At 47.6% G+C, this 22784-nt stretch overlaps 1 protein-coding gene across 1 annotated transcript in view; it reads left to right on the forward strand.

The window, feature by feature from the left end:
- The window catches only part of LOC137433454 (uncharacterized), a 500692-nt gene extending 479075 nt beyond the window's left edge, over positions 1 to 21617 (forward strand). Inside the window, exons 17-21 of the mRNA XM_078785196.1 lie at positions 10531 to 10615; positions 10832 to 10958; positions 14314 to 14442; positions 19744 to 19829; positions 20113 to 21617. Coding sequence (XP_078641322.1) covers positions 10531 to 10615; positions 10832 to 10958; positions 14314 to 14442; positions 19744 to 19829; positions 20113 to 20391 — 706 coding nt within the window. The 3' untranslated portion in view covers positions 20392 to 21617. The remainder of the gene's footprint in view (positions 1 to 10530; positions 10616 to 10831; positions 10959 to 14313; positions 14443 to 19743; positions 19830 to 20112) is intronic.
- Positions 21618 to 22784: the final 1167 nt, after the last annotated feature.

A 22784-nucleotide genomic window follows, 5' to 3' on the forward strand; every position in this document is an offset into this window, starting at 1 on the left:
TTTCTCCTGCCTGTGGAACCAACGTCCTCATCCTCTTAAATCTCATTCTTCCCTCTAGAGCTTCAAAACAGCTGTTCACCAACATCTTGGGTCATTCCCATCCACAACCATGATCTTTTCTACCCCCATTAAGCCTCTCAAAGTCTCGCTCTATTTTTCCCCTCAACCCCACTGTTGGTGTGTGCCCCCTCTCTTTCCTTTGACTGTTATTTTAATTCTGTTATATCATGATCCATTCTGTGTTCTAACTCCTCCTTGAGCCTCGATTTTGCACACAAAAATAGAAAACAAGAAATATGTCGTGCAAAGCACGATACTTGCGAAGTCCCTAAAATAAGTTGTTGGCCTATGATGACCTCAAAAATAATTGGTGGTTGAATTCAGTGTCCAGATATGCAAATCCTCTTAAAATCTCAAGTCAATCGGATGAGAGTTGAGGATTTTAGAAACTTGGCCCATGTTGACCTTTTGGCCGATGTTGACCTCAAAAATACTTGGTGGCTAAATTCAGTGACGTCGTATGCAAATCCTCTTCAAATTTCAAGTCAATCGGATGAGAGTTGAGGATTTTAGAAATTTGGCATATGTTGACCTTTTGGCCGATGTTGACCTCAAAAATACTTGGTGGCTAAATTCAGTGACGTCGTATGCAAAGCCTCTTCAAATTTCAAGTCAATCGGATGAGAGTTGAGGATTTTAGAAATTTGGCATATGTTGACCTTTTGGCCTATGTTGACCTCAAACATTCTTGGTGGTTAAATTCAGTGACCAGATATGCAAATCCTCTGCAAATTTCAAATTAATTGGATGAAAATTGAGGATTTTAGAAACTTGGCCTATGTTGACCGTTTGGCCTATGTTGACCTATTTACCTTTTGATCCCAAAACAATGGGCTTCTTGCTTATGACCAACTCTACCACTTGGTGAAGTTTCGTGAAGATCGGTTGAAAATTGTGACCTGTAGGCGACTGACATACAGACAAACAAACAAACAGAATAACGCCCAAGACCAATCAATATACTTGAAAAATCTTCGATTTTCACAAGTAATAAACAAGAACGGCACTCGGTAGAGCGCATTTCTCTGTCTGGCTGAACTGTTTACGTTTTGTATAACAACTGAACGTTTACGTCCAACAACTCATTCACCTAGTTTTGTCATAATCCGTCCACAACCTTTTCAAATATCATGCGATATATCGTTTTGGCCCCATCTCTTAATGGTGAAAAATCACTTTAAAATTATCGTATCCATATTCCGATTTAGATCTTCACCAAAATCGAATCGATCTGGCCTTGTCACACACCCAACCTCTCCATCAAATTTTGTCCAAATCCGTCCACAACTTTTTGACATATCCTGTTGACAGACAGACAAACAGGCAGACAGACAAACAGACAGGGGTGAAAACTTAGCCTCAATCCACCTTCTGTGACAGAGGTAATAAATTTCCAATTGAAAACAATATTTACTTGGTCATTTATGAATGGTTCATAATAATGCCATGGTGAGGTCTTTTTGACTTGTCCATTCATTATTTGAAGGCATCAACCCTGCCTACACTCCTTTTCGCAGGGTGTGGCACCAATTGTGCCGGAGTTTTCTCAATTTTCTCAATCAAATATATTCCTTTTGTTGGCATGAAATGTACCAGATAACTTACTAGATTTTACTGTACGAGCAACAGTACCCACCCTTTGGGCGGGGCTTCAATTCGGAGGCCCAAATGAAAAGGCAAAATATCAGAAATTGAAGGCTTTATTTTTTATTTTAAACGATTTATATAAACATCTGTTAAATTATATCACACGCAAATCATCAAAATCTAAACAGTATTTGCAGAATTTCAATAAAAGCCACATCACTGTTCATGTCGGTAAATATTATTCCATCATGTTTGGAAAAACTGGAAAATTGGAAAAATTGGGAAAAAACTGGAAAAACCATATCACCTATTTTACTCCAGGGGGTCCCAGGATTACCCACCCAAAATTTAGTTGCGATCGGTTGAGCCGTTTTTGCGGTACCAGGGAACAGACAGACAGACATTTGGTGAATTATAGTAAGATTGCGCACATGTATATAGGTGCTTGGACTGGTAGGATATCTTGGATTCCAAGAGGTATGCAGACTCATCCGAGAGCTGTCTAGCCTGGATTTGAATCTCGGCCCAGCTATAAACTGTCATCCTGGAGATTCACAGGCAGGGCGAGGCATCGCTGTGTGCACCATCCATTGGAGGGACAATAAGCTGGAGGACCCGTTTGTCAGCACTGGGTGTTGGTGATCATTAAAGATCCCACGGTGTGTTTTGTGATTAGGCGGCAGATTATCACCAGCACCATGAAAAACTCCAAATTAATTACCAGCTTCAGTCGAGTATTGCACAACCCATCCAGGATTTCACCCGAGAAGCATTGCACGACTAGTTGTGATGAATCCCAGAGCTCTGTAGATTGTATGGGCCTCAAAATCAATTGTTAATTAATTATCTATTCCCCAAATTAAATCAGTCATTGTACCGTCAAAAATGAATCTTTTCAGCCATTATTTAGATTGTCGAGCGTTCTCATCTGAAGCAATAGCCCATGATGCTTGGGACCCAGTTTCATCTCCTGCATACTGTGTGTAGTTCTTCATTATCTCCTAATATCCTTTAAACTAGCTCACATTATAGTTCACTAATGTCCCCTAATATGTCTTTATTCTGCACGTGATTTGTGTACGAGCTCCAACATGATCCTAATTGGATCAATGTGGGGAAACCCCACTTGCTTTCATACTAACTCGGATATTTCCATCACAATTGATTGAGTAAAGAGGTTTTGAGTAAAGATATATTGAAGGAGCTGGGGCTCCCACGTCGATCGGAAGAATGGACGCGACAAAAAGCTGGAATTCATCCGAGTTGCTTTAATCAAACCAAACACTCAGGCACTCTGAAAAGCCCGTTTATCGGGCAGCAATATATATACATATTATCCCGGAGCGTTTGCCCAGGAAAGGCGAGAGGGGGCGTGGCCCAGCGTCCTGGCTGCGGCCTGGCAAGTTGAGGGCGAGCCTGCCCGGGCATGCCCGGGCATGCCCGGGCGTCCCGACCGAGGCCTGGCAAGTTGAGCGCGGGCCTGCCCGGGCGTCCTGGACGAGCCCGGCATGGTGATCACTCCGCGTCCTTGATAGGTGCAAGGCGATTGTGAAAACCCAGCGGAAGCCGCTACACACGTCCCCCCAGAATCGACTTGCACCGGCAGGGTCAATTTGAGGGGGGTCCTGATGACCCGGCCGAAGCGACCCCTGGCGGGTCGTGGGAGGGGGTCCGGTGTGGTGGTGGGCGGTCGAGTGGGGGGCACCGTGGACGGGGGGCGGCCTCGCCGCGGCGGAAGGGCCACCCGTGGTGGGTGGTCGACGTCCACGTGCGCCGGCTTGAGGCGGTCCACCGCAATCCGGTCCGACCTGCCGCCGATGTCGATGACGAACGACTTGTCGTCCCGTCGCAGCACCCGGAAGGGCCCGTCGTACGGCGGCCGGAGTGGCCCCCGATGTGCGTCGTGACGCACAAAAACATACTCCGCTGTGCGAAGTGCTGGGGGGACGTAGGACTGGGGGTCACCGTGGTGGGATGTTGGCACGGGGGCAAACCGTCGGGCGGCCTCCTGGAGGTCCGAGCGCTGGTGAGCTGCGGACCAGGGACTGGTAGCGTCGGGCACGAATTCGCCCGGGACACGTAGCGCCTGGCCATAGACAAGCTCAGTGGTGGATGCCTGGAGGTCCTCCTTGGGGGCCGTGCGGAGGCCCAAAAGGACCCACGGCAGCCGGTCGGCCCAACCGCCGTCTTGAAGGCCGGCCATGAGCGCGGCCTTCATGGAGCGGTGGAATCGCTCGCACAACCCGTTTGCTTGGGGGTGGTAGGCCGTAGTACGGTGGAGCTTGACCCCCAGGTTGCGGGCGACCGCGCCCCACAGCTCGGAGGTGAACTGTGGTCCGCGGTCTGATGAGATGTCCGCCGGTGCGCCGAAGCGGGCGACCCAGGTGGCGATGAAAGCCTGCGCCACGTCGGCGGTGGTGGTGGAGACGAGGGGAACGGCCTCCGGCCACCTGGTGGTCCTGTCCACCATGGTGAGCAGGTGTGTGAACCCCCGTGACGGGGGGAGGGGGCTCACCAGATCCACGTTGACGTGGTCGAAACGTCGTTCGGGCACGGTGAAAGGTGCCAGCGGGGCCTGGGTGTGTCGGTGGACCTTGGCCCGTTGGCAGGCCGTGCAGGTGCTGGTCCAATCGCGGACGTCCCGACGAAGGCCGTGCCAGACGAATCGCGCTGACACCAGCTTCTGGGAAGCTTTCCGGCCCGGGTGGGAAAGGCCGTGGAGGGAGGCAAAGATGCGGCGTTGCCAGGTGACGGGCACGATGGGGCGAGGCTGGCCTTGGGAGACGTCGCAGAGCAGGACAGTGTCCGCGAAGGGGATGTCGGCCAGGCGGAGGCCCGTGTCCGCCGCACGGAGGGCTTGCACCGTGGTGTCGGTGGTTTGGTCCGCCGCCATAAGCGCAAAGTCCACGCCCAGGTGGACCGCGTTCGCGCTGGCCCGGGAAAGACAGTCGGCCACGGCGTTGTTTTTGCCGGCGACGTGCCGGATGTCCGTGGTAAACTCCGACACGGCGGAGAGGTGGCGCTGTTGGCGGGCCGACCACGGCTCCGTGACCTTGGCCATGGCGTAAACCAACGGCTTGTGGTCGACGAACGCCGTGAAAGGTCGGCCCTCCAGGAGGTGGCGGAAATGGCGGACGGCCAGGTGTAGACCGAGGAGCTCCCGGTCAAACGTGCTGTATTTGAGCTCGTTCGGCCAGAGCTGCCGGCTGAAAAAAGCGAGTGGCTGCCAAACCCCGTTCACCCATTGCTCATGTACGGCGCCCACCGCGTAGTCGGAGGCATCCGTGGTGAGGGCGATGGGAGCGTTGAGCACCGGGTGAGCGTGCAGTGTTGCGTCGGCGAGGGCCCGCTTTGAGCTTTGGAAGGCCGCATCCATTGCTGCGGACCAGGCGATGTCGTGCTTGGCCGGCTTGCCCCGGAGGGCTTCGTAGAGGGGCCGCATGAGTTGAGCAGCGCGGGGCACGAAGCGGTGATAAAAATTCACCATTCCCAGGAATTCCTGCAGGGCCTTTATGGTGCGGGGACGCGGGAACGTGGTGATGGCCTCGACCTTTGTTGGCAGCGGCACGGCCCCGTTCTTGGTGATGTGGTGGCCCAAAAAATCAACGGCCGTCGTGCCGAAGTGGCATTTGGCCGGGTTGACGATGAGGCCGTGCTCGCTGAGGCGCCCGAACAGTGTTCGGAGGTGGAGGAGGTGCTCGGCCCGGGACGTGCTGGCGACGAGGATGTCGTCCAGGTAAACGAAAAGGAACGGCAGGTCACGCAGCACGCCGTCCATCAAGCGCTGGAACGCCTGAGCCGCGTTCTTGAGACCAAACGGCATCCGCAAGAATTCGAATAAGCCGAACGGCGTGATGACTGCCATTTTAGGGACGTCGGCCGCCCTGACAGGTACCTGGTGATATCCCCGTATGAGATCAATTTTCGAAAAAATGACCCGTCCCGCCAGACGGGCGGAGAAGTCTTGGATATGCGGGATCGGGTACCTGTCGGGGGTGGTAGCGTCATTGAGACGGCGGTAGTCGCCACACGGGCGCCATCCACCCCCCGGCTTTGGCACGATGTGCAGTGGCGAGGCCCACGCGATATCGGAGCGCTGCACGATGCCGAGGTGCTCCAACGCGTCGAATTCGGCCTTCGCCACGGCGAGCTTGCCTGGGTCAAGGCGGCGGGCCCTGGCATAGACCGGCGGGCCCGTGGTTGGTATGTGGTGCTCGATCCCATGCCGTACTGCGACGGCCGAAAACGTCGGCCGCGTGAGGGTCGGGAACTCCGTGAGCAGGCGAGCAAACTCGTTCGCCGCCGGGACGGCGCATGCCAGCTCGGTCGGCGCGGAGCTGCTCAATGTGCATACCAGGGAGCTGAAGGTTTCGGCGTTGATTAAACGACGCCGTTGGACGTCCACCAGCAGTCCGTGTGCGCAGAGGAAGTCGGCGCCTAGCAGAGCCATGGGCACGTTTGCGGTTACAAATGTCCAAGCAAAGCGTTGGCCGCCGAAGCAGAGGGTGACGTTGCGTGGGCCGCAGGTGCGGATGGTCGATCCGTTGGCCGCAACCAAGGAGGGGCCGCAAACCGCGGATTGCCTGTCCTGGTCAGAGGCGGGTATGACGCTCAGTTGGGCGCCGGTGTTGCACAGGAAGCGCCGTCCGGACGCTTTATCCGTGATGAACAGTAAGTTGCCCGTGTGGCCGGCGCTCATGGCTGGTAATGAACGCCGGCCCGGCCGTTTCCCGGCCTGCCGAAGGTGCACGGGGGTCGGCATGTCTGGGCCTTCTGTCCGAACCTGGCATGATAGTAACACCACGCTTGGTCAGGTGGAGGCCCCGGTCGTCGTGCTGGAGGTGGTCGGCTCGGTGTAGCGGCCGCCAATTGCGTCGGCAGTTCGGTCGTCGACCGTGCCGGGTGCTCGGGCGCCATGGGTGTTGCGTCGGACGGCGGTGGGTCCCATGTCGCCGCTGCGATGCGCTGTCCTGCGGTGGAGATCTTGTCGGCTTCTCTGGCAAGGGCCCGGGGATCTGTGATCGTTGTGCTTGCCAGGGCGAGGCGTACCGGGTTAGGCAGCTGACGGAGGAACAGCTCCCGGAACAGGAATGCCGGAGAGTGCTCGCCGAGCAGTGAAAGCATGTAGTCCATTCGCTCGGAAGGGCGCGTGTCGCCGAGCTCGGGCAGGTCGAGCAGGCGCCGTGCGCGTTCCGCCGATGGGAGGGCGAAAGCGTCGAGGAGAAGCTTCTTAATCGCGCCGTATTTGTCAGCGGCTGGCGGGCTCTCGAGGAGGCTCAGGGCGCGGGCCGCGGTGGCCGAACCGAGCGCTGCTACCACATGGTGGAAGCGGGTGTCGTCGGCCGTGATGCCTCGCAGGGCGAACAGGGAATCCGCCTGTGCGAACCAAACCGCCACGTGAGCCTCCCAGAAGGTAGGCAGTTTAAGGGCGACTGCCGTGTCCATGTCGGTAGGTCACCAATGAAGGAGCTGGGGCTCCCACGTCGATCGGAAGAATGGACGCGACAAAAAGCTGGAATTCATCCAAGTTGCTTTAATCAAACCAAACACTCAGGCACTCTGAAAAGCCCGTTTATCGGGCAGCAATATATATACATATTATCCCGGAGCGTTTGCCCAGGAAAGGCGAGTGGGGGCGTGGCCCAGCGTCCTGGCTGCGGCCTGGCAAGTTGAGGGCGAGCCTGCCCGGGCATGCCCGGGCATGCCCGGGCGTCCCGACCGAGGCCTGGCAAGTTGAGCGCGGGCCTGCCCGGGCGTCCTGGACGAGCCCGGCATGGTGATCGCTCCGCGTCCTTGATAGGTGCAAGGCGATTGTGAAAACCCAGCGGTAGCCGCTACAATATAAAGTTTTCCTCCAAAATCTTATGTTAATTCTGTTATCGTGCAGTCAAAAGAGTTAAAAGGCAGCCTTTCTACCATTACTTATGTGAAACTTGGTATTTTAATCAAAACCAATGAACTCAAGTTAAAAAATTATTTTATAAAAACATTCTTTTTTTTTAACCTCGGAATTCTCCACAGCTCTAAGACCATAATTTTCTGTCCGTAGATTATAATGGTGCACAAAGCTTGCATCCAGTCTCATGGAATATCCAGAGTCTTTCATTCACTGTCAACTTGTCCTGCTTCTCATCTTGCCAAACTTAAGGCCATTGGGGTTTAAGGTCTTCTACGTCATTGGCATCTCGCCACTGGGTCTCAAAGTTCGCGTCTTGCTCTGCACTGTTTAGTGGACTTGTAGTCTCTTACTGGCTTTCTTCTGGTCTTACACTTCCTGTCATCTCATCTCTCTGCCAAGCTTAGGAGATCGTTTGAATCATCTGAAAAAGTGACAAAAAATCAGTCATTATTGGTACTAATCAATAACTTGAAAATGGTGGTTGCACTTGTGGGGTGACGCAGGAAGGTTTTCGGGGGTGAAAAAATAATGAATACTCCCGGTGATTCAGGGTGGGAGGGGGGCTCCAATTGTCTCTATGTAAATGTTTATCATGTAGCGCCACCTGGTGGAAGCCAGGATTACAAGTAACAAATCGTAAAAGTGGGGAAATGAATCCGTGCGTTAGGATGGGGTCTTTGCTGGTACTCTAAATAACAATCATAGTTGCCCTTCCAGCTTACAAGTGAGTCTGTTGTTGCTCTTCCATGTGTAATTTGAAGTTTGCTGCCCATCCGCCATCTCTTGGTGACTCCTATTTCTACCTCTGATGAAATTTTCTACACCTGCGACCCTATCCCCTTTTCACCTACAACTCGTCTCACACTCTATTCCATATTTACATGCTTAACTTCCTGCTTACCCTTTGCCCCACTTTAATAAGTGCACCACACATACAGTATATATATATACAGACTTGGCATTTAATATGGAATATATATATATTTTCTTGACTTGGGTTTACTTTCTTAACTCAGTATATCAATCTGGTGAGTTTCTTTTACACTTTGGTGATTTATTTGTTAAAAGAACCATGTCACTGATTGTCTGTCACAGCAAGAAGTCAACAACAGGATTATATCACAGCTGGCGTGGCAAAATGTACGGACAGGTGCATTTGATGATTGGCTTCACAGTCGGGTATACAAGGGTTGTTGGGTTCTGTATTAGTGGAAAACAACTGCTGCACATCTCCAAAAGTTATTGCCGCTTCCTCTGGAGATGGTCCGTCAACTCGACAATGCTGTTTGTCATGGAGTGGTGGCTTTACGAAATTCTGGCATGAAACAGCGTGCTATTGCTCGGCAGTATGGCATCACTCAAGGTCAGGTGTCATAGATCCTGAAACGAAATGCTCAGAGGGGTGTCCCTACTCCAATACCGAGGCCAGGACATCCCCGCAGAACCACAAGGAGGGATGATCGCCAGCTGCACCGGTTAGTCCGCAATGGCTGTACCAAGTCAGCTAATCGGCTTAGGGCTGAGTGGCAGCAACTGACAAATGAGCCTGTATCCAGAAGGCTAGTCAACCAACGACTGGTTCAAGCATGTTATCGTGCCAGGCGTCCCCTGAGAAAGCCACGCCTGACCAGACAACACCGCCAGCGCAGATTGCAGTGGGCCAGAGAGCACCGTCAATGGCAGCCAGGACACTGGAATCACGTGATCTTCAGTGACGAGTCTATATTTCTGGTCTATCGTCAAGATGGCCGCGTCTGAGTGCGCAGACAAGTGCATGAAGCCTACAACAAAGATTGTATAGTGCCAAGAGTCCAAGCTGGATGTGGTGTGGTGACTGTTTGGGCTGCTTTTCATGCAGGGGGCAAAACTGACCTGGTTGTTCTGAATGGAAACCTGAACCAGTTCAAGTACAGGGCCATTCTGGAAGAAACATTGCTTCCATTTGCTCGTGCAGCCTTTCGAGGAATCTTTGTCTTCCAAGATGACAATGCACGGCCTCATCATGCTCGCATGATCCAACACTTTCTTGCTGACCGTGGTGTAGAGCATATGGAGTGGCCTGCCATGTCCCCGGATATGAATCCGATAGAGAATTTGTGGGCAGAATTAACACATTAAATCGACAACTTGGACCAGCAGCCTGCCTCTGTGTGAGAATTGCAGCAGGCTATTGTGACTGCATGGCAAGCGATTCCTGTCCAAACCTTGGCAAATCTCGTGAACAGCATGCCTCAACGTGTACGTGCTCTCCTGAATGCTCGTGGGGGTTACACGAAGTACTGAACTGTAATTTTACTGTCCATAATCCCAGTCGTAATTTAACTTTTGTTTTTGTGAAAAAAATTTTTGGCTAATGTACAAAATAAAGAGATACTTCTGGAAAACGTACAGAAGTTTAACACAGTACTGTCCATGAATTGAGTTCGATATTAGTTTGCCTCACTTTCAAGGATCAATTTATTTGTTTCGAAACATCAAATGTGGTTTTTGTTTCTTTTAAAGGTCACATTAACAAAATCTAGAATAATTTCAACATAATTCCAATGAACTTTTGGTTCTAAGACATCTTGAAAAGTTAGTTCACCCCCACAAAAAAAATATTCGATATTAAATGCCAAGTCTGTATATATATATATGTGCTGTGAAAGTTTTAATTAATTAAAGTGTCACAACAAGAGGTGTGGCACTTATATTAAATAAAACCATATAATGATGACACCTGTAGCTGCAACCTGATTGACTGTACCCATATTTCTTATTGCAGATTGTGGAGACCAAAGATTGCCAGTTTTTTCCCCTGATTTTATTCTGACTTTCCTATAAAACACTGTACACAGCTGGTTTAATGTTCAAGAGTTTCTTCAACTTCAAACTGAGTGATGAGTTCCCTTGCCTTCAGTTGTCGTTTTTTTTTTTTTTTACTTTTTCTACTTTGTACACAAAGAGCAATAAATATCGTGAAAACATGATTGCTGACTTTCCAGACAACCACAGAAGGTTGTGCGGGCTGCAGGCCAGGTGCTCGGGACCTTGTGGCAGTACAGGGACCTGCGGAGTCTTTACAGAAAGGTGGGTAAACATCACGGCGGGTTGATTATATTGAGAGCGAAGAGGGCTGAAGTAGTATTCCATGCATTGAAAATATTTTTTTTTGTGTTGTGCTTCCTTTTGCTCATTCACCATTGATCATACATTTTACCCTTTTATGACAAATGTGCTTGCATTCTCACATTTTCTTCATTTTCTTCTCCTTCTAAATTATTTTTTTCCAAAATGCCTTGGCAGGATGGTTGGACCCAATTAGACTTCTCTCCAGGAGCTGCTTGTGCAGATTGGGACCAGCAAAAGACATGTGAAACTCTTTCATCATCACCAGGCCCACACAGGTCATCTCCTCAAATTAGCCAGGCCAGTGAGTCCTGACTAGCACAAAGGGTGGTGTTCCTTCATATAACAAACTACTCGTGACATATGTTTAGTTTTTCAAGGAAAGGAGGCATTACTTTTGAGTAGTGACAGTATTGAGTGGCTGTGCACAGCATTCTATCATTTTAAAACGAGCAACGAGGTACCGTGTGTGGTAATCTCCATTCTGATGAAGCAGAGCTTCCATGGAAGGAAGGAAGTGGGCTTATTCGATAAGCTATAGACGGATATAAAATGAAGCATTTCATAGTTGGCTGGTTGTGTCAAAAGCAAGTTTTATTCAAAACTAGCAAGAATACCCGGCGTTATTGGGTAGCAATGAGTTTCTTCCTGATGGGAATATGAAGAGATGAGGGAGGAGAGGGGGAGAGGAGGGAGGGGGAGGGGAAGGGAAGAGGAGGGGAGGAGAGAGAGGGAAGGGGGGTTAGTATATCGCACAAAAATGTTAGTCAATAAAAAAATGGGTACATAAAAACAAAAAGGAAGCTCTGTCTACTGTAACACCATGGCTTGCAAAATAGGCCTGAATAGCGTTCACCAAATGGTGGTTAATCCTATTCAAAAATGGTGTTATAAGACACCCAAACTTCCCCGGCCTTGTGACCAAATAATTAAGTACACAGGTATTTCTGCCTTCAATTGAAGAGCCCTCACCAATCGGCTTAAGCACTCCAGCAAGCACTCCAATCAAATGGGTGATAAGGAACGGCTGGCTTGGCAAGAGATAGCCCGCTAATTGCTTCTTCTGGCACGAAATGGTCGAGGAACTTTAAAAACAGATCGCAGGTACAGTGGAGTGACACCATATCCAATGGAAGTATGAATCAAGTTAAAAATTGTTATTAAGTTGAATTTAAAAAAACTGACACCAGAAGGAGAATGACAGCCTCGCTTAAATAATAGAATATATACACTTAGTTATAAAAATTGCTAGATATGGTAAATTTTGTCAGATTTCACTCCAGGTTTGGACATTTATTTAGTCTACAGGATCCAATCCTCATATCCGAATCCAGATTTTGATGATATGCTTCAATTATGTAATGATAATCGATCGTGTTTCCAAGGCAAGGCAAGTTTGAATAGGCCGAAACATAATGGGCCTGAAGAACCCAGCGGGTGGCAGTGGGCTGACCAATATGGCGGGCCGCCATATTGGTAAGGCTTTTTCGGGTTTTTTCTTATGAGCACCTCATTAATCATCTTCAAAAAGGGTGTTTATAACATACCCAAACACCCAGTTTTCATCATTACAATCTGTTGGAGGTCCAGGTGTGTGCATGCAAGGTTTGGAGGTGCTAGATTTCATGGTTCTGGAGTTATGGAGGAGACAGACAGATGGAGGGATGGATGGACACTGCCTTTTGTTATTATAGATATAAAAATGCGGTAGAGGGAATCCCCGGGTTGCAAAGAGATTCCGTTCCGAACAATTAATCATATATGAAGTAAATTGATTGGCTGTTTACTCAGTGTTATCAGTGCACGAGTGTGGGGTGGGGGAGTGGGGAGTGGGGGGGGGGGGGGGTGATGGGAGGGGTTCTCACACGGTGATTTCACAGGGTTAGCCTGAGAAGAACCAAAACAAGGTCACGTGACCAGAACAGATGAGCAAAACAAGGTCACTTCCAAAAACAAGGTCACTTTAATGTCAGGTTTAAGAATTTTGATATTTCTGGAAAAATGCGGCACCCATGGAACTTATACGACAAGGCAACACACCAGCACCGCTCGATATGGGGCTCTTTGTGGTTCATTTCAAAGTACAAATGGAGTTGATGAGTGAAGGAATGAGCATAGAAATGCAAGTGATGGGCACCAGAATGGGCGGGATGAGTGGTGAAATCAAACGGGAGAAGGGTGAAGTGATGGGCAGGGAAATGGCAGTTGTTTGGGAAAAGGTAAGGGGTGTATGACTGTTGTTTGGAAAGAGTTGAAGGAGAGTGAGGCCAGACTGATGTGAGAGATTGGGAATGTAAAGAAGGAGATAGAAGGACTTACGGTAGGGGAGAATGAATTAAAGAATCAGATTAAGGAAAATACTGATGTAATAAAATAACTTAAAAAGGCCCAGAGGGAAACGAAGGGGAAACTATGAGCTGTAAAGAGGGAGTGTAAAACACGGCGTTATGAGGTGACAAAGACGCTGAAAGAGATGGGGGAAGTAATGGAGGTTAAATGTGTGTTCATTACGCCACGTACAGATATAAGAGCACGGCTGTGAACATGTTTCACCCTCGTTGAGGATCTCCGCACAACATAACGTAGTGCTCATATCATCTGCTTTGGCTTGACCTACCTCTCAGTATACAAAGAGCTAAAACCCCACAGCCACATGTAGTATGATAACAGATGGAGTGAAGGAACTGCGCTCCAACACGAGTCGAAAGAATTGACGCGACCAAAGACGGAATTCGTCCGAGTTGCTTTATTGAAACAAAACAGCTCAGGTATTCTGACAAGCCCGTTTATCGGGCAGCAATATATATACACATTTATGTCGGGAAGTTTGCCCGGCAAAAGCTATACCGGGCATGCCCGGGTGTCAAGGGCGAGCCTTGGAAAGGCGAGTCTGGACCTGCCCGGGCGTGTTTGGCTGCGGCCTGGCAAGTCGAGGCTGGGCGTGCCCGGGCGCTCTGGGCGAGCCCTGGAAAGGCGATAGCGGGCATGCCCGGACGCTCTGGGCGAGCCCTGGAAAGGCGATAGCGGGCATGCCCGGACGCTCTGGGCGAGCCCTGAAAAGGCGATAGCGGGCATGCCCGGACGCTCTGGGCGAGCCCTGGAAAGGCGATAGCGGGCATGCCCGGACGCTCTGGGCGAGCCCTGGAAAGGCGAGAGCGGGCATGCCCGGGAAGTTCGGGCGTGCCCGGGAACAGTGAGTCCGGGCATGCCCGGGAGAGGCGCGTCTGGCCGTGTTCTGGCCGGTGCAAGACGATTGTGTGCATCCAGCAGTAACCGCTACAGGAGTACCATTATACTGTATTATAACAATTACTACACAATCCATGAACAACAAGCATCTCCTGCCACGTAAGCACATTGTGTTCTGCATTACGATACCACAACCAAGAGGAGCACTTCAGTGACATCACCACCTGTTCTTTTGTCATCTTTATGCAAGTGTAGCACTTTCTGATTTCTTGCATGAGAACCAACCACAGTGCATTATATTGACAGATGAATTACTCATACCATAGAGAATTTCATTTTGACACTGAGAAGGATACATGTAATGTGATTGAGAAAATAAACAAAGATGAATGCTCTTTTAATCAGTTAAGTTTTTTAGCATGGCCCCATTTTAAGCAATTTTGTTGTCTTTTTTCTGGATATGTCTGCAGTGGCAGCACAGGAACAGCCAACTGGAGAGGAACGTCGGTTGGGAGGTGGTGACGCAAGATGCATCCTGCCTGCCTCTCGACAACCTGTGAACCACCACCAGGCATCAGCACGAGCATCTACACAAGATGGTTTGTTTTGGATGCAACAAACATGGCCAGGCCCAGTGAAACTGTTAGATAACTTTGAAGGAACAACGCATACCTGGTTCTGAAAATAACAATATGGCTTTAGCTGGAAATATATTGTTAGTTGCAAATATATTTACATCTCATAATTATTGAGTCACAAAGCACAGAAAGTTGAACAATGTGGTGTTATCACTTGTCCTACATATAGCTTTGGCTGAGAGTTTGGGGTCATTCTTGTCACATTGTCCTGAGAGAGTCTCTGGAGTCGAGACAAATGCAAGGCCACACTAACTGAACACCGAATAGCCAATGGATTCAAATTCATACTGATGATAGTAAAGCAAGAAGTCTTTACCCAAACCATTTGAGCTTTTCCTCGGGAATCAGTGAAAGACGGTGTTCTACCAGAGGACTGGCGATCAGCTTATTTAATCAGCCCCATATTTAAGAAGGAAGAAAGATCAATAACCGAGAATAACAGACCCATCGGCTTGACTTCAGTGACTGTAAAATTATTAGAATACATCATTCTGGATAAAATAACAGATCACCTTGACAGACCCAAGCTCACCCATACGAATCAGCGTGGCTTTTAGAAAAGTCAAATCACTTGGAACATCTATATAATCTTACGCAACAAATTGACAAAGGTATTCCCAGTTAATGTGGTATACACTGACATGGCCAAAGCTTTTGACAGTTCCACACAAACAACTCATTGCAAAAGCTGCCATGCACAGAGTATGACAAAGCTCAACATTGGATCAGGGAATGGTTATCAGGTCGGAGACAAAGTAACCATTCAAGATATCAACTCAAAGTGGGAAGATTTTACAAGCTCTGTAATAGAAGGATCTGTGCTTGGGATGTTATGCTTCCTGATCTATATGAATGACCGAGATGAAAATTTCCACGAGGAGACTGTGAACAGCAAATTTGTGGATGACACCAAAGTATCACACAAGGTATTGGATGAAGAAGGAATTCAAAACCTACAACAAAACATAAACCACCTCCAGACTTGGGAAGGAAAATGGCAAATGAAATTCGACTTAGACAAATGTGGAGTGATGCACATAGGAAGCCACAACCCACACAACAACTACAAGATGGGAAATTATCAACTCAAGGAAAGTGAAGAGGAAAAACATCTGAGACTATTAATTCACAAGTCTCATAAAAACTCCTCTCAATGTGCCTCAGCAGTCAAGCAAGTCAATTGGGTTACTGGTATAATACGAACAAACTTTTCATGCAGAACTAAAAAAGTTGCAATGCAGCTGTGTAAATCCCTCGTCTGTCCACACTATGACTATTGTATGCAAGTTTGGAGTCTCCAATTATGAGAAGGATACAAGGATACTGGAAAAATTAGAAACGAGGGCCTCCAAACTCATCCCAAGTATCAGAGAACTACATTCAGAAGCTAGACTGAAACGATTGAACTGAAGAACACTCAAAACTACAATGGCACTTCCTTGAGCACATATCTCTGCCAGGCTGACCAGTTTACATTTTGTATCACACTTATAGGCCGGATCTTGATCAGGACCTTAACCAAAATCTAATCGGCTTGGTCTTGTCAGCTACCCAACTCATTGACCAAGTTTTTCCATAATCCGTCCATAACTTTTTCAAATATCCAGCAATATATCGTTTTTAGCCCCATCTCTCAATGGTGAAGAATCGCTTTTAAAAATTCTCATATCCGGATCCAAATCCGGATCTGCCCCGAAATTGAAACAGAAATTGAATAAAACATTCTCGTATCGGGATCTTCACCAAAATGTAATCAATTTGTCCTTGTCACACACCCAACATGTCCACCAAATTTCATCCGAATCCATGCAGAACCTTTTGAGATAACCTGCTAACAAATAGACAGACAAACAGACAGGGGTGAAAACATAACCTCCGTCCACCTTTGGTATTCTACTCCAGGGTCCTACTCCAAACTTACCATAATCCTCCACCAGATAAACACTTTAAATGAAGAATTATTCTTTGAAAGAAACAGAAACCAAAAAAAGAAACGCACTCTTCTGGATGTCAGGAAATACTTCCACAGCCATAGAATGATGGACAAGTGGGATAAACTACCAAATAGTGCAGTATCTGCCTAATTAGTACCATCCCTTAAGAACGAACTATCAAAGCATTTGTATCATAATGGGATTTGAATATCCTTCTCACCCCCAAAACATGCGGTCTTCTTCCTGACCAAAGGATCCTGAAGCTCAGCGTGTGGTACTTCAATGGGATATTTTGGGAAAGCACAATGATACAGCAGTTATTAGATAATACTAGCAGAGTACCCACCCCCTGGGTGGCTCGACTTTGCGCATCACTTGCTGAAAAAATTATAGTCTGTGTTTTCCAAGAAGAGTACAGATGTGTGGAAGTGTACAGAAGTGTGGTGTGCACTTAAAAGGTTCTAGATGGTCTGAACTCTAAAGGGTACATTCTGATAGTAGTTAGTGTCTAAGGGGTCAAAAGGGTATAATCTCTCAAGCATGTAAAAAGGATCTAAAGAGAAGCGCTAAATGGTCAAGGGTCCAAGCTGTCTAATCTGTCTGAAGGGTGTAAGGGGTATAAAGAGACTTAATGGATGTAAAAGTCTAAATGGTATAAAAGGTCTAAAGGGTGATGGGATCTAAACGTGTCAAAAAGGTCTTAAATGTAAAAGGGGTCTAAAGTGTCATTGGGGTCTTTGGCTCCTCAGGGTTTTTTTTTGTTTTTGTATACTAAGTTGACGCTCGTATAAGAGCTAACACATATACGATACTGTATAATAAAGGGAGCGGGAGACAAGAAGGGGAGAGAGAGGGAACCACAATAACAGTGGGGAACAGGGACATCAGGATATCTGTGGAAGAGAGATGGCTGGGGCGGGGTACACTGGATAAACAAGATGGGATAAACAGGAAAGAAAACAGGGAATTTGAAGGAGGTGGTTTTAAGGTGGATTAAAGGGGGTATAAAAGATCGTGGTTTTGGATGGGGTAAGATATGAGATGGTGGTGAATAGCTGTTTTAAAGACCGAGAGGGAGGAGTGCGATATTGTGGGAGTTTGTTCTCGAGGCGGGAAAAAAGAGGAATGAAAGGGTGAAAGTCGGCTTGATGCTTGATCTTGATGCTTGATGAAAGCAAGGCTTGATGTTTGCTGTTTCACCAAAGAGGGTTTCTGGCAGATCTTGTGCATCCTGCAGGAATATTTGGGGGACAGAGCACAGACAGAGCAGGGGTGCAAGAGGTGTCGGTAGAAGACAGAAAGACCACCAACCTACCTGCGGTGAGCGAGTGAAAGGCCCTCAGAATCAGCTTCATCGCGGGAGATACCAATCATTCTAAAAGCTTTGGTTTCTGCAGTGTGAAGCCGAGCTAGGTGTGAGGCAGGAGCACCAGCCCAGAGGGGAGAGCAGTACTCCATCAAGCTGTGGATGAAAGCTTTGTATGTGGTGAGAAGCTCAGTAGTGCAAAGAAAGGACTTCACACGACGGAGGATGCCCAGGCGGTGACTGGCTTTGGAGGCCAGCTTGGAAATGTGGTTTTCCCAAGAAAGATTATGGCTGATAGTGAGACCCAAATTATTGAGTGAAAAGAACTTCTTCGAGAGGATCGTTGAGAAAGTAGATGGGAAGGTTTTCCAGACAGTCTTTTCGGAGAGACGGAGTGAGAGTGTGAGATTTGTCAGGATTGAAAGACATGTTCCACTTGTTTGACTACATTGTAATTTTGTCCAGGTCTGCAGAGAATGAAGCGGCTGCTGCCTGCCGATCTGAGGGATGAGAGATGGAATTGCAGAGAGTGGAGTCTTCAGCAAAAAGATAAAGAGGATTTTCCAGAGAGTCAGAGAGATCATTGATTAAGATTTGAAAAAGCACAGGGCCAAGAACACTGCCCTGAGGAACTCCAGCCTGGACAGGAAGAGGAGATGAGAGAATTCCATTTAGAGCCACACGTTGACTATGACTAGAGAGGAAGTCTGCAAGCTGTGCATGGAGATTTCCATGGATACCATAAGAGGAGAGTTTGGTGAGCAGAGCGGGGTGCCATCAGAGTATCGAAGGCACGAGATATGTCAAGGGAGAAAGCTCTGATTTCCTGTTTGACGTTCAGGACCTCCATCCAATGTTGAGACAGCAGAAGCAGCATGTCCAGAGTAGAGCGACCTGGTGTAAAATCAAATTGATGATCAGAGATCAAGCCATTGGAGAAGAGGAAGGATTTGATGTCAGATGCGATGATTGATTTTTGGATGAGTGGGCTAATGCCATCTCGTCCAGTTGCATGGTACTTTGGGTCCTCGGCATTGTTTGTGTCTTTTGGGTTATCGGGGTATTTTGGGTCCTCAAGGTCATTTGGGTCCTCGGGGTCATTAGGGTTCTTGGGGTCATTTGGGTCCTTGGGGTTATTTGGGTCCTCTGGGTAGTTTGGGTGCTGAAGGGTCTTTGGGGTCTTCTGGGTCTTTTGGGACCTCTGAGTCTTTAAGGGTATTCAGGATATTTAAGAGTAATTGGGGTATTTTGGATCTTCAGGGTATTTTGGGTCTTCATGGTCCTCAGGGTCGTTTATGTCTGTTGGGTCCTTGGGGTCTTTTGAGGCTTCAGTGTCATTTGGGCCCTTTGGGTGTTTTGGGTCCTCAGGGTCTTTTGGGTCCTCTGGATCTTCGGGGTTTGGGGTATTTTGGGTCCTCGGGGTATTTTGGGTCCTCGGGCTTATTTGTGTCAGCATGGAGGCACACCAATCTTTTACCATTAAAAAAAAAGTCTTTGGTATGACTCAAACATGTCCATACCAGATGGGTGTTTTTTAGGGGACATCATCTCCTTATTGAATGACTGTTGGCTCCCTCTGTGAGCTCGTCCGTCCTTTTCCAGGTGTTGTTTTTGGTCCTGGCAGGGTGTCACAGTCACTAGCAAAACTAGTGGGTGGTGTCGGTTTATTCTCTGACAGCCAGACCATGCGGCAGGTAGCACTGGGTTAAATGTTACCAGTGGCAAGGTGGTTAAGCATTTCAGTTTACAATTGTTGGTGGTGTCAGGTCAGCTGTCCAACCAATGGGTGATGAGCAGACATACATCTAAATACACATATACACAAACACTTACTCCAATATATAATAGATGAGTCATGGTTTGATTTCATCATCATAATCTGATCAATGATATGAAAGAACAGAAAGTTGTGTACTGTATTTATTTCCTCAAGTGCTGTACCTGTTTCATGACAACATGCTTTGTCTTTTGTGACTGCCCTATAACAATGGCTCTTATAATCAATCTCTTCTGAAACATCAGGTCATGTTCCTGAAGCGAGGCACCTGGCCGCCATGTCATATCGCTCTTACTCAGTACCTGCTGCAGAGGACTCCAGGACCAACCGGGTGGGTACCTGTCACAAACCACCACGTAAATTGCTTTCAGTTTGTACCTGGCAATTCGATAGCACTCCAGAAGGCCCAGCACTGACAATTTAATGTGCATATAATTTTAAGTATGAATTGCTGATTTGTAAACCATTTCCAAGCTCATTATCTCTAACCTAATAACAAAGGGCCTACTCCAAAGCTTGGCTTTGGTCCTTGTGTAATTGTTTCAATGAAACAGCAACAACTTGTCTCTATGTAAAATACTGCACACCGATAACTCCACTCATTACTCTTGCAGTCTCCTTCCCAACCACCAAGACCTTTGGTGACCACCACCCTGGCTCGACATAGCTCGCTGCCCCCATTCCCACCTTCGCCATCGCCACATCGACTTCCTGATGGGATTGCCACGACACGTCGTGGACCCAGACCTACACCACCACCACGTGCCAACACCACCCACACTGTTAAGGCACACCATAATTATGTGGACTTCTACTCAGCCGCTCGCCCCCCCTACAGTACCTCCTCATACGAGGCCAGCCAACTGCATTGCGCAGATGACTCTTGGGTTTGAATAGCTGTCTTTTATCACCACTCACTCCACAATGGAGACTTTAAACATTAAAAAGTAATGCAATGACTATAAGTAACAAGTTTTACTCACAATCAGGCTGTTCCCAGCTTAGGCAATGGGCAAAGCATCTGAAGGGAGGGCCATGTCGGGTAAACTTTGTGCTTACTGGCTATAACTTTGTGCTTACTGGCTATAATTAAAATATATGTTGGAGTTGGGGGCATAATTACTATGGTAAACACTGGGGGGGTTTGCAACAGGATTATCACAGTCTGCACTGAGACTTTACGGGTTTGGGTGAAGATCTGGGAACAAACAGGACCTGAGTTTAAAGTCAGCCCTGAGACAAGATCTTCCTGTCACCTCGACTATGCCAGCTGTAGGGTTGACCACACTTTGTTGAACCTTTTTAAGAACATATTGGATGTAAAGGAGCGGCAAAGGGGGGAAATGGAAGTGGGGAGCAGAAAGGAGCAGGCACGGAGTGATAAATATGATTAAAACAATTTTAATTGGCACTTTTCGTGTACTAACTATTTCATATCTTGGGCCATGTATTACCGTATGTTCGTGCCCTGCCTCAAAAGACCTGTTGTCTATGAAAGGTACATTATTCCAACTGGGATGCAGTGGTTCATTCAAGGCCTGGCCTGCCAAGCACATGCCAATACAGATGTGAGCATTGCCTTTCGAGCCACAAAGAGCTCATTTTGGCGTATATCTCATCTGAGACTCGGCCTGACAAGCCTTGGGTATTCATGTGGCTCAGTACCAGCCACCAGGAGGCACACCAATCAAATACTCCTACCGCTGTATGTTCAGAGATGCCAGCGTTTTAAATAAGAATTGTCCATGCATGACCTTCAATAATCGTCCAGATCTGAACTTTCAACCATTGTGAAGACTGTTTTATTTTTTACATATCATGGTCAAGGCTAGTAAGAACTACTATCCAAAGTGTTCATTCAGCTTCCTGTGCAAGCAAGCATCAAGCCATGGAATTATCATTAATGATTATTAGACTGCGTATGATGATGTAAATTATGTATTTCTGTACATGATGGCCAAAACGGCCATACCGCACGATACACTGACTGCCTCTTGTCCTGCGTCTTGCTGCTGTGACCTATGTTTGGGATCATTCCCACACCACCTCCACTGCTTGTTTTCAATAAACATGTCCGCTGCCCTCGTTATCTTCTACGGAATATGGCGAGGGCATCATACCACGTATGCATTTGTCGTCTTGAGAAAACAGTAAGGATGTGCTGCTTTGATGTAAACTGTTTCTTGGTGTTTGCTGCAGTGCGTTCCAAACTGCGTGCGAATCCACGACTAAAAATGAGATGAGAGAATAGAAAACTGGGTGCAAACCTGGCCGTTTTTGTTCAGTATTTAACGTTGGATTGACTGGCCAGAACTGATCGAAGTTGTTGTTTACGGTAGATTTCTGTACGAGTCAACGACAATCGGCTTTCTGGAAACCCAATCGGAGTTTTATTGTGCTGCTCGGACAAGGATTAATAATAAACTGTGTTGAAAGTTGATGGAAGCTGTAAAGGCAAACAGAATGTTGCAAAGAAAACTTTTGAGTAATTTATGGCCAAACCGCATCACTGTTGAAATTCAACAAAAAGCGGCCACCAGGGGTCAGCCTCACACTACATTATTGCTCAAAATATATTTTAAAAATCCTTCTCCCTTATATATATCTCCCATAAAAACACTGTCAGTTTGTGTGTTTGTACAGATGTCTGTCTGTCCCATAAGGGTGGGTTTTAAAGGCCAATAATTTAACATGAATGTTTGTTCACTTCGGTCTATTTCTGAGGATAAAACAAACTCGAAAAACATTTTCCATAAAATATTAATTGTGGCTCTTTTATTGGAATTGTAAATGGTGGCTTGCAAACCGAGCCTCGAGGGCGGTGTACAGAAGTGTTTTTTTTTTAAATAACAAATACGAGGCACATTGACGTGCAATTTGAATTTGCTGCACATGATGTGCAACACTGGTAGAGTAAAGCGAGTGTTCATTTACGGCCGTATGATGTCTAATAAATAAATATATGAGCACACCTGATACTGCAACGAGGTTTCAGACTTTGGCATGCTCACAATGCTGCACCGTCGAACTGTTCCAACTCGTCATTTTTGATGCGCGTTTTACTAGTAATAATATATACACATATACAGTGGCCATCCGCACTTTGGAAAAACCTCAAGGTGGACCTCTGTGGAGAACTCCATGGTGCACCAGCCCATGCCAGTTACTTTCTCGTGGTGTATGACCTCCATTCAAAGTGGCCTGAAGCTTTGCCGCTGGGGTCAGTCACCACTCGGTCGGTTATTCAAAGGCTTGAATCATAGTTTGCCCGGTGGGGTCTCCCAGA

The sequence above is a fragment of the Myxine glutinosa genome, chromosome 10 (assembly GCF_964187855.1).
Source record: "Myxine glutinosa chromosome 10, kmMyxGlut1.1, whole genome shotgun sequence".
In the NCBI taxonomy this organism is placed as follows: domain Eukaryota; kingdom Metazoa; phylum Chordata; class Myxini; order Myxiniformes; family Myxinidae; genus Myxine; species Myxine glutinosa.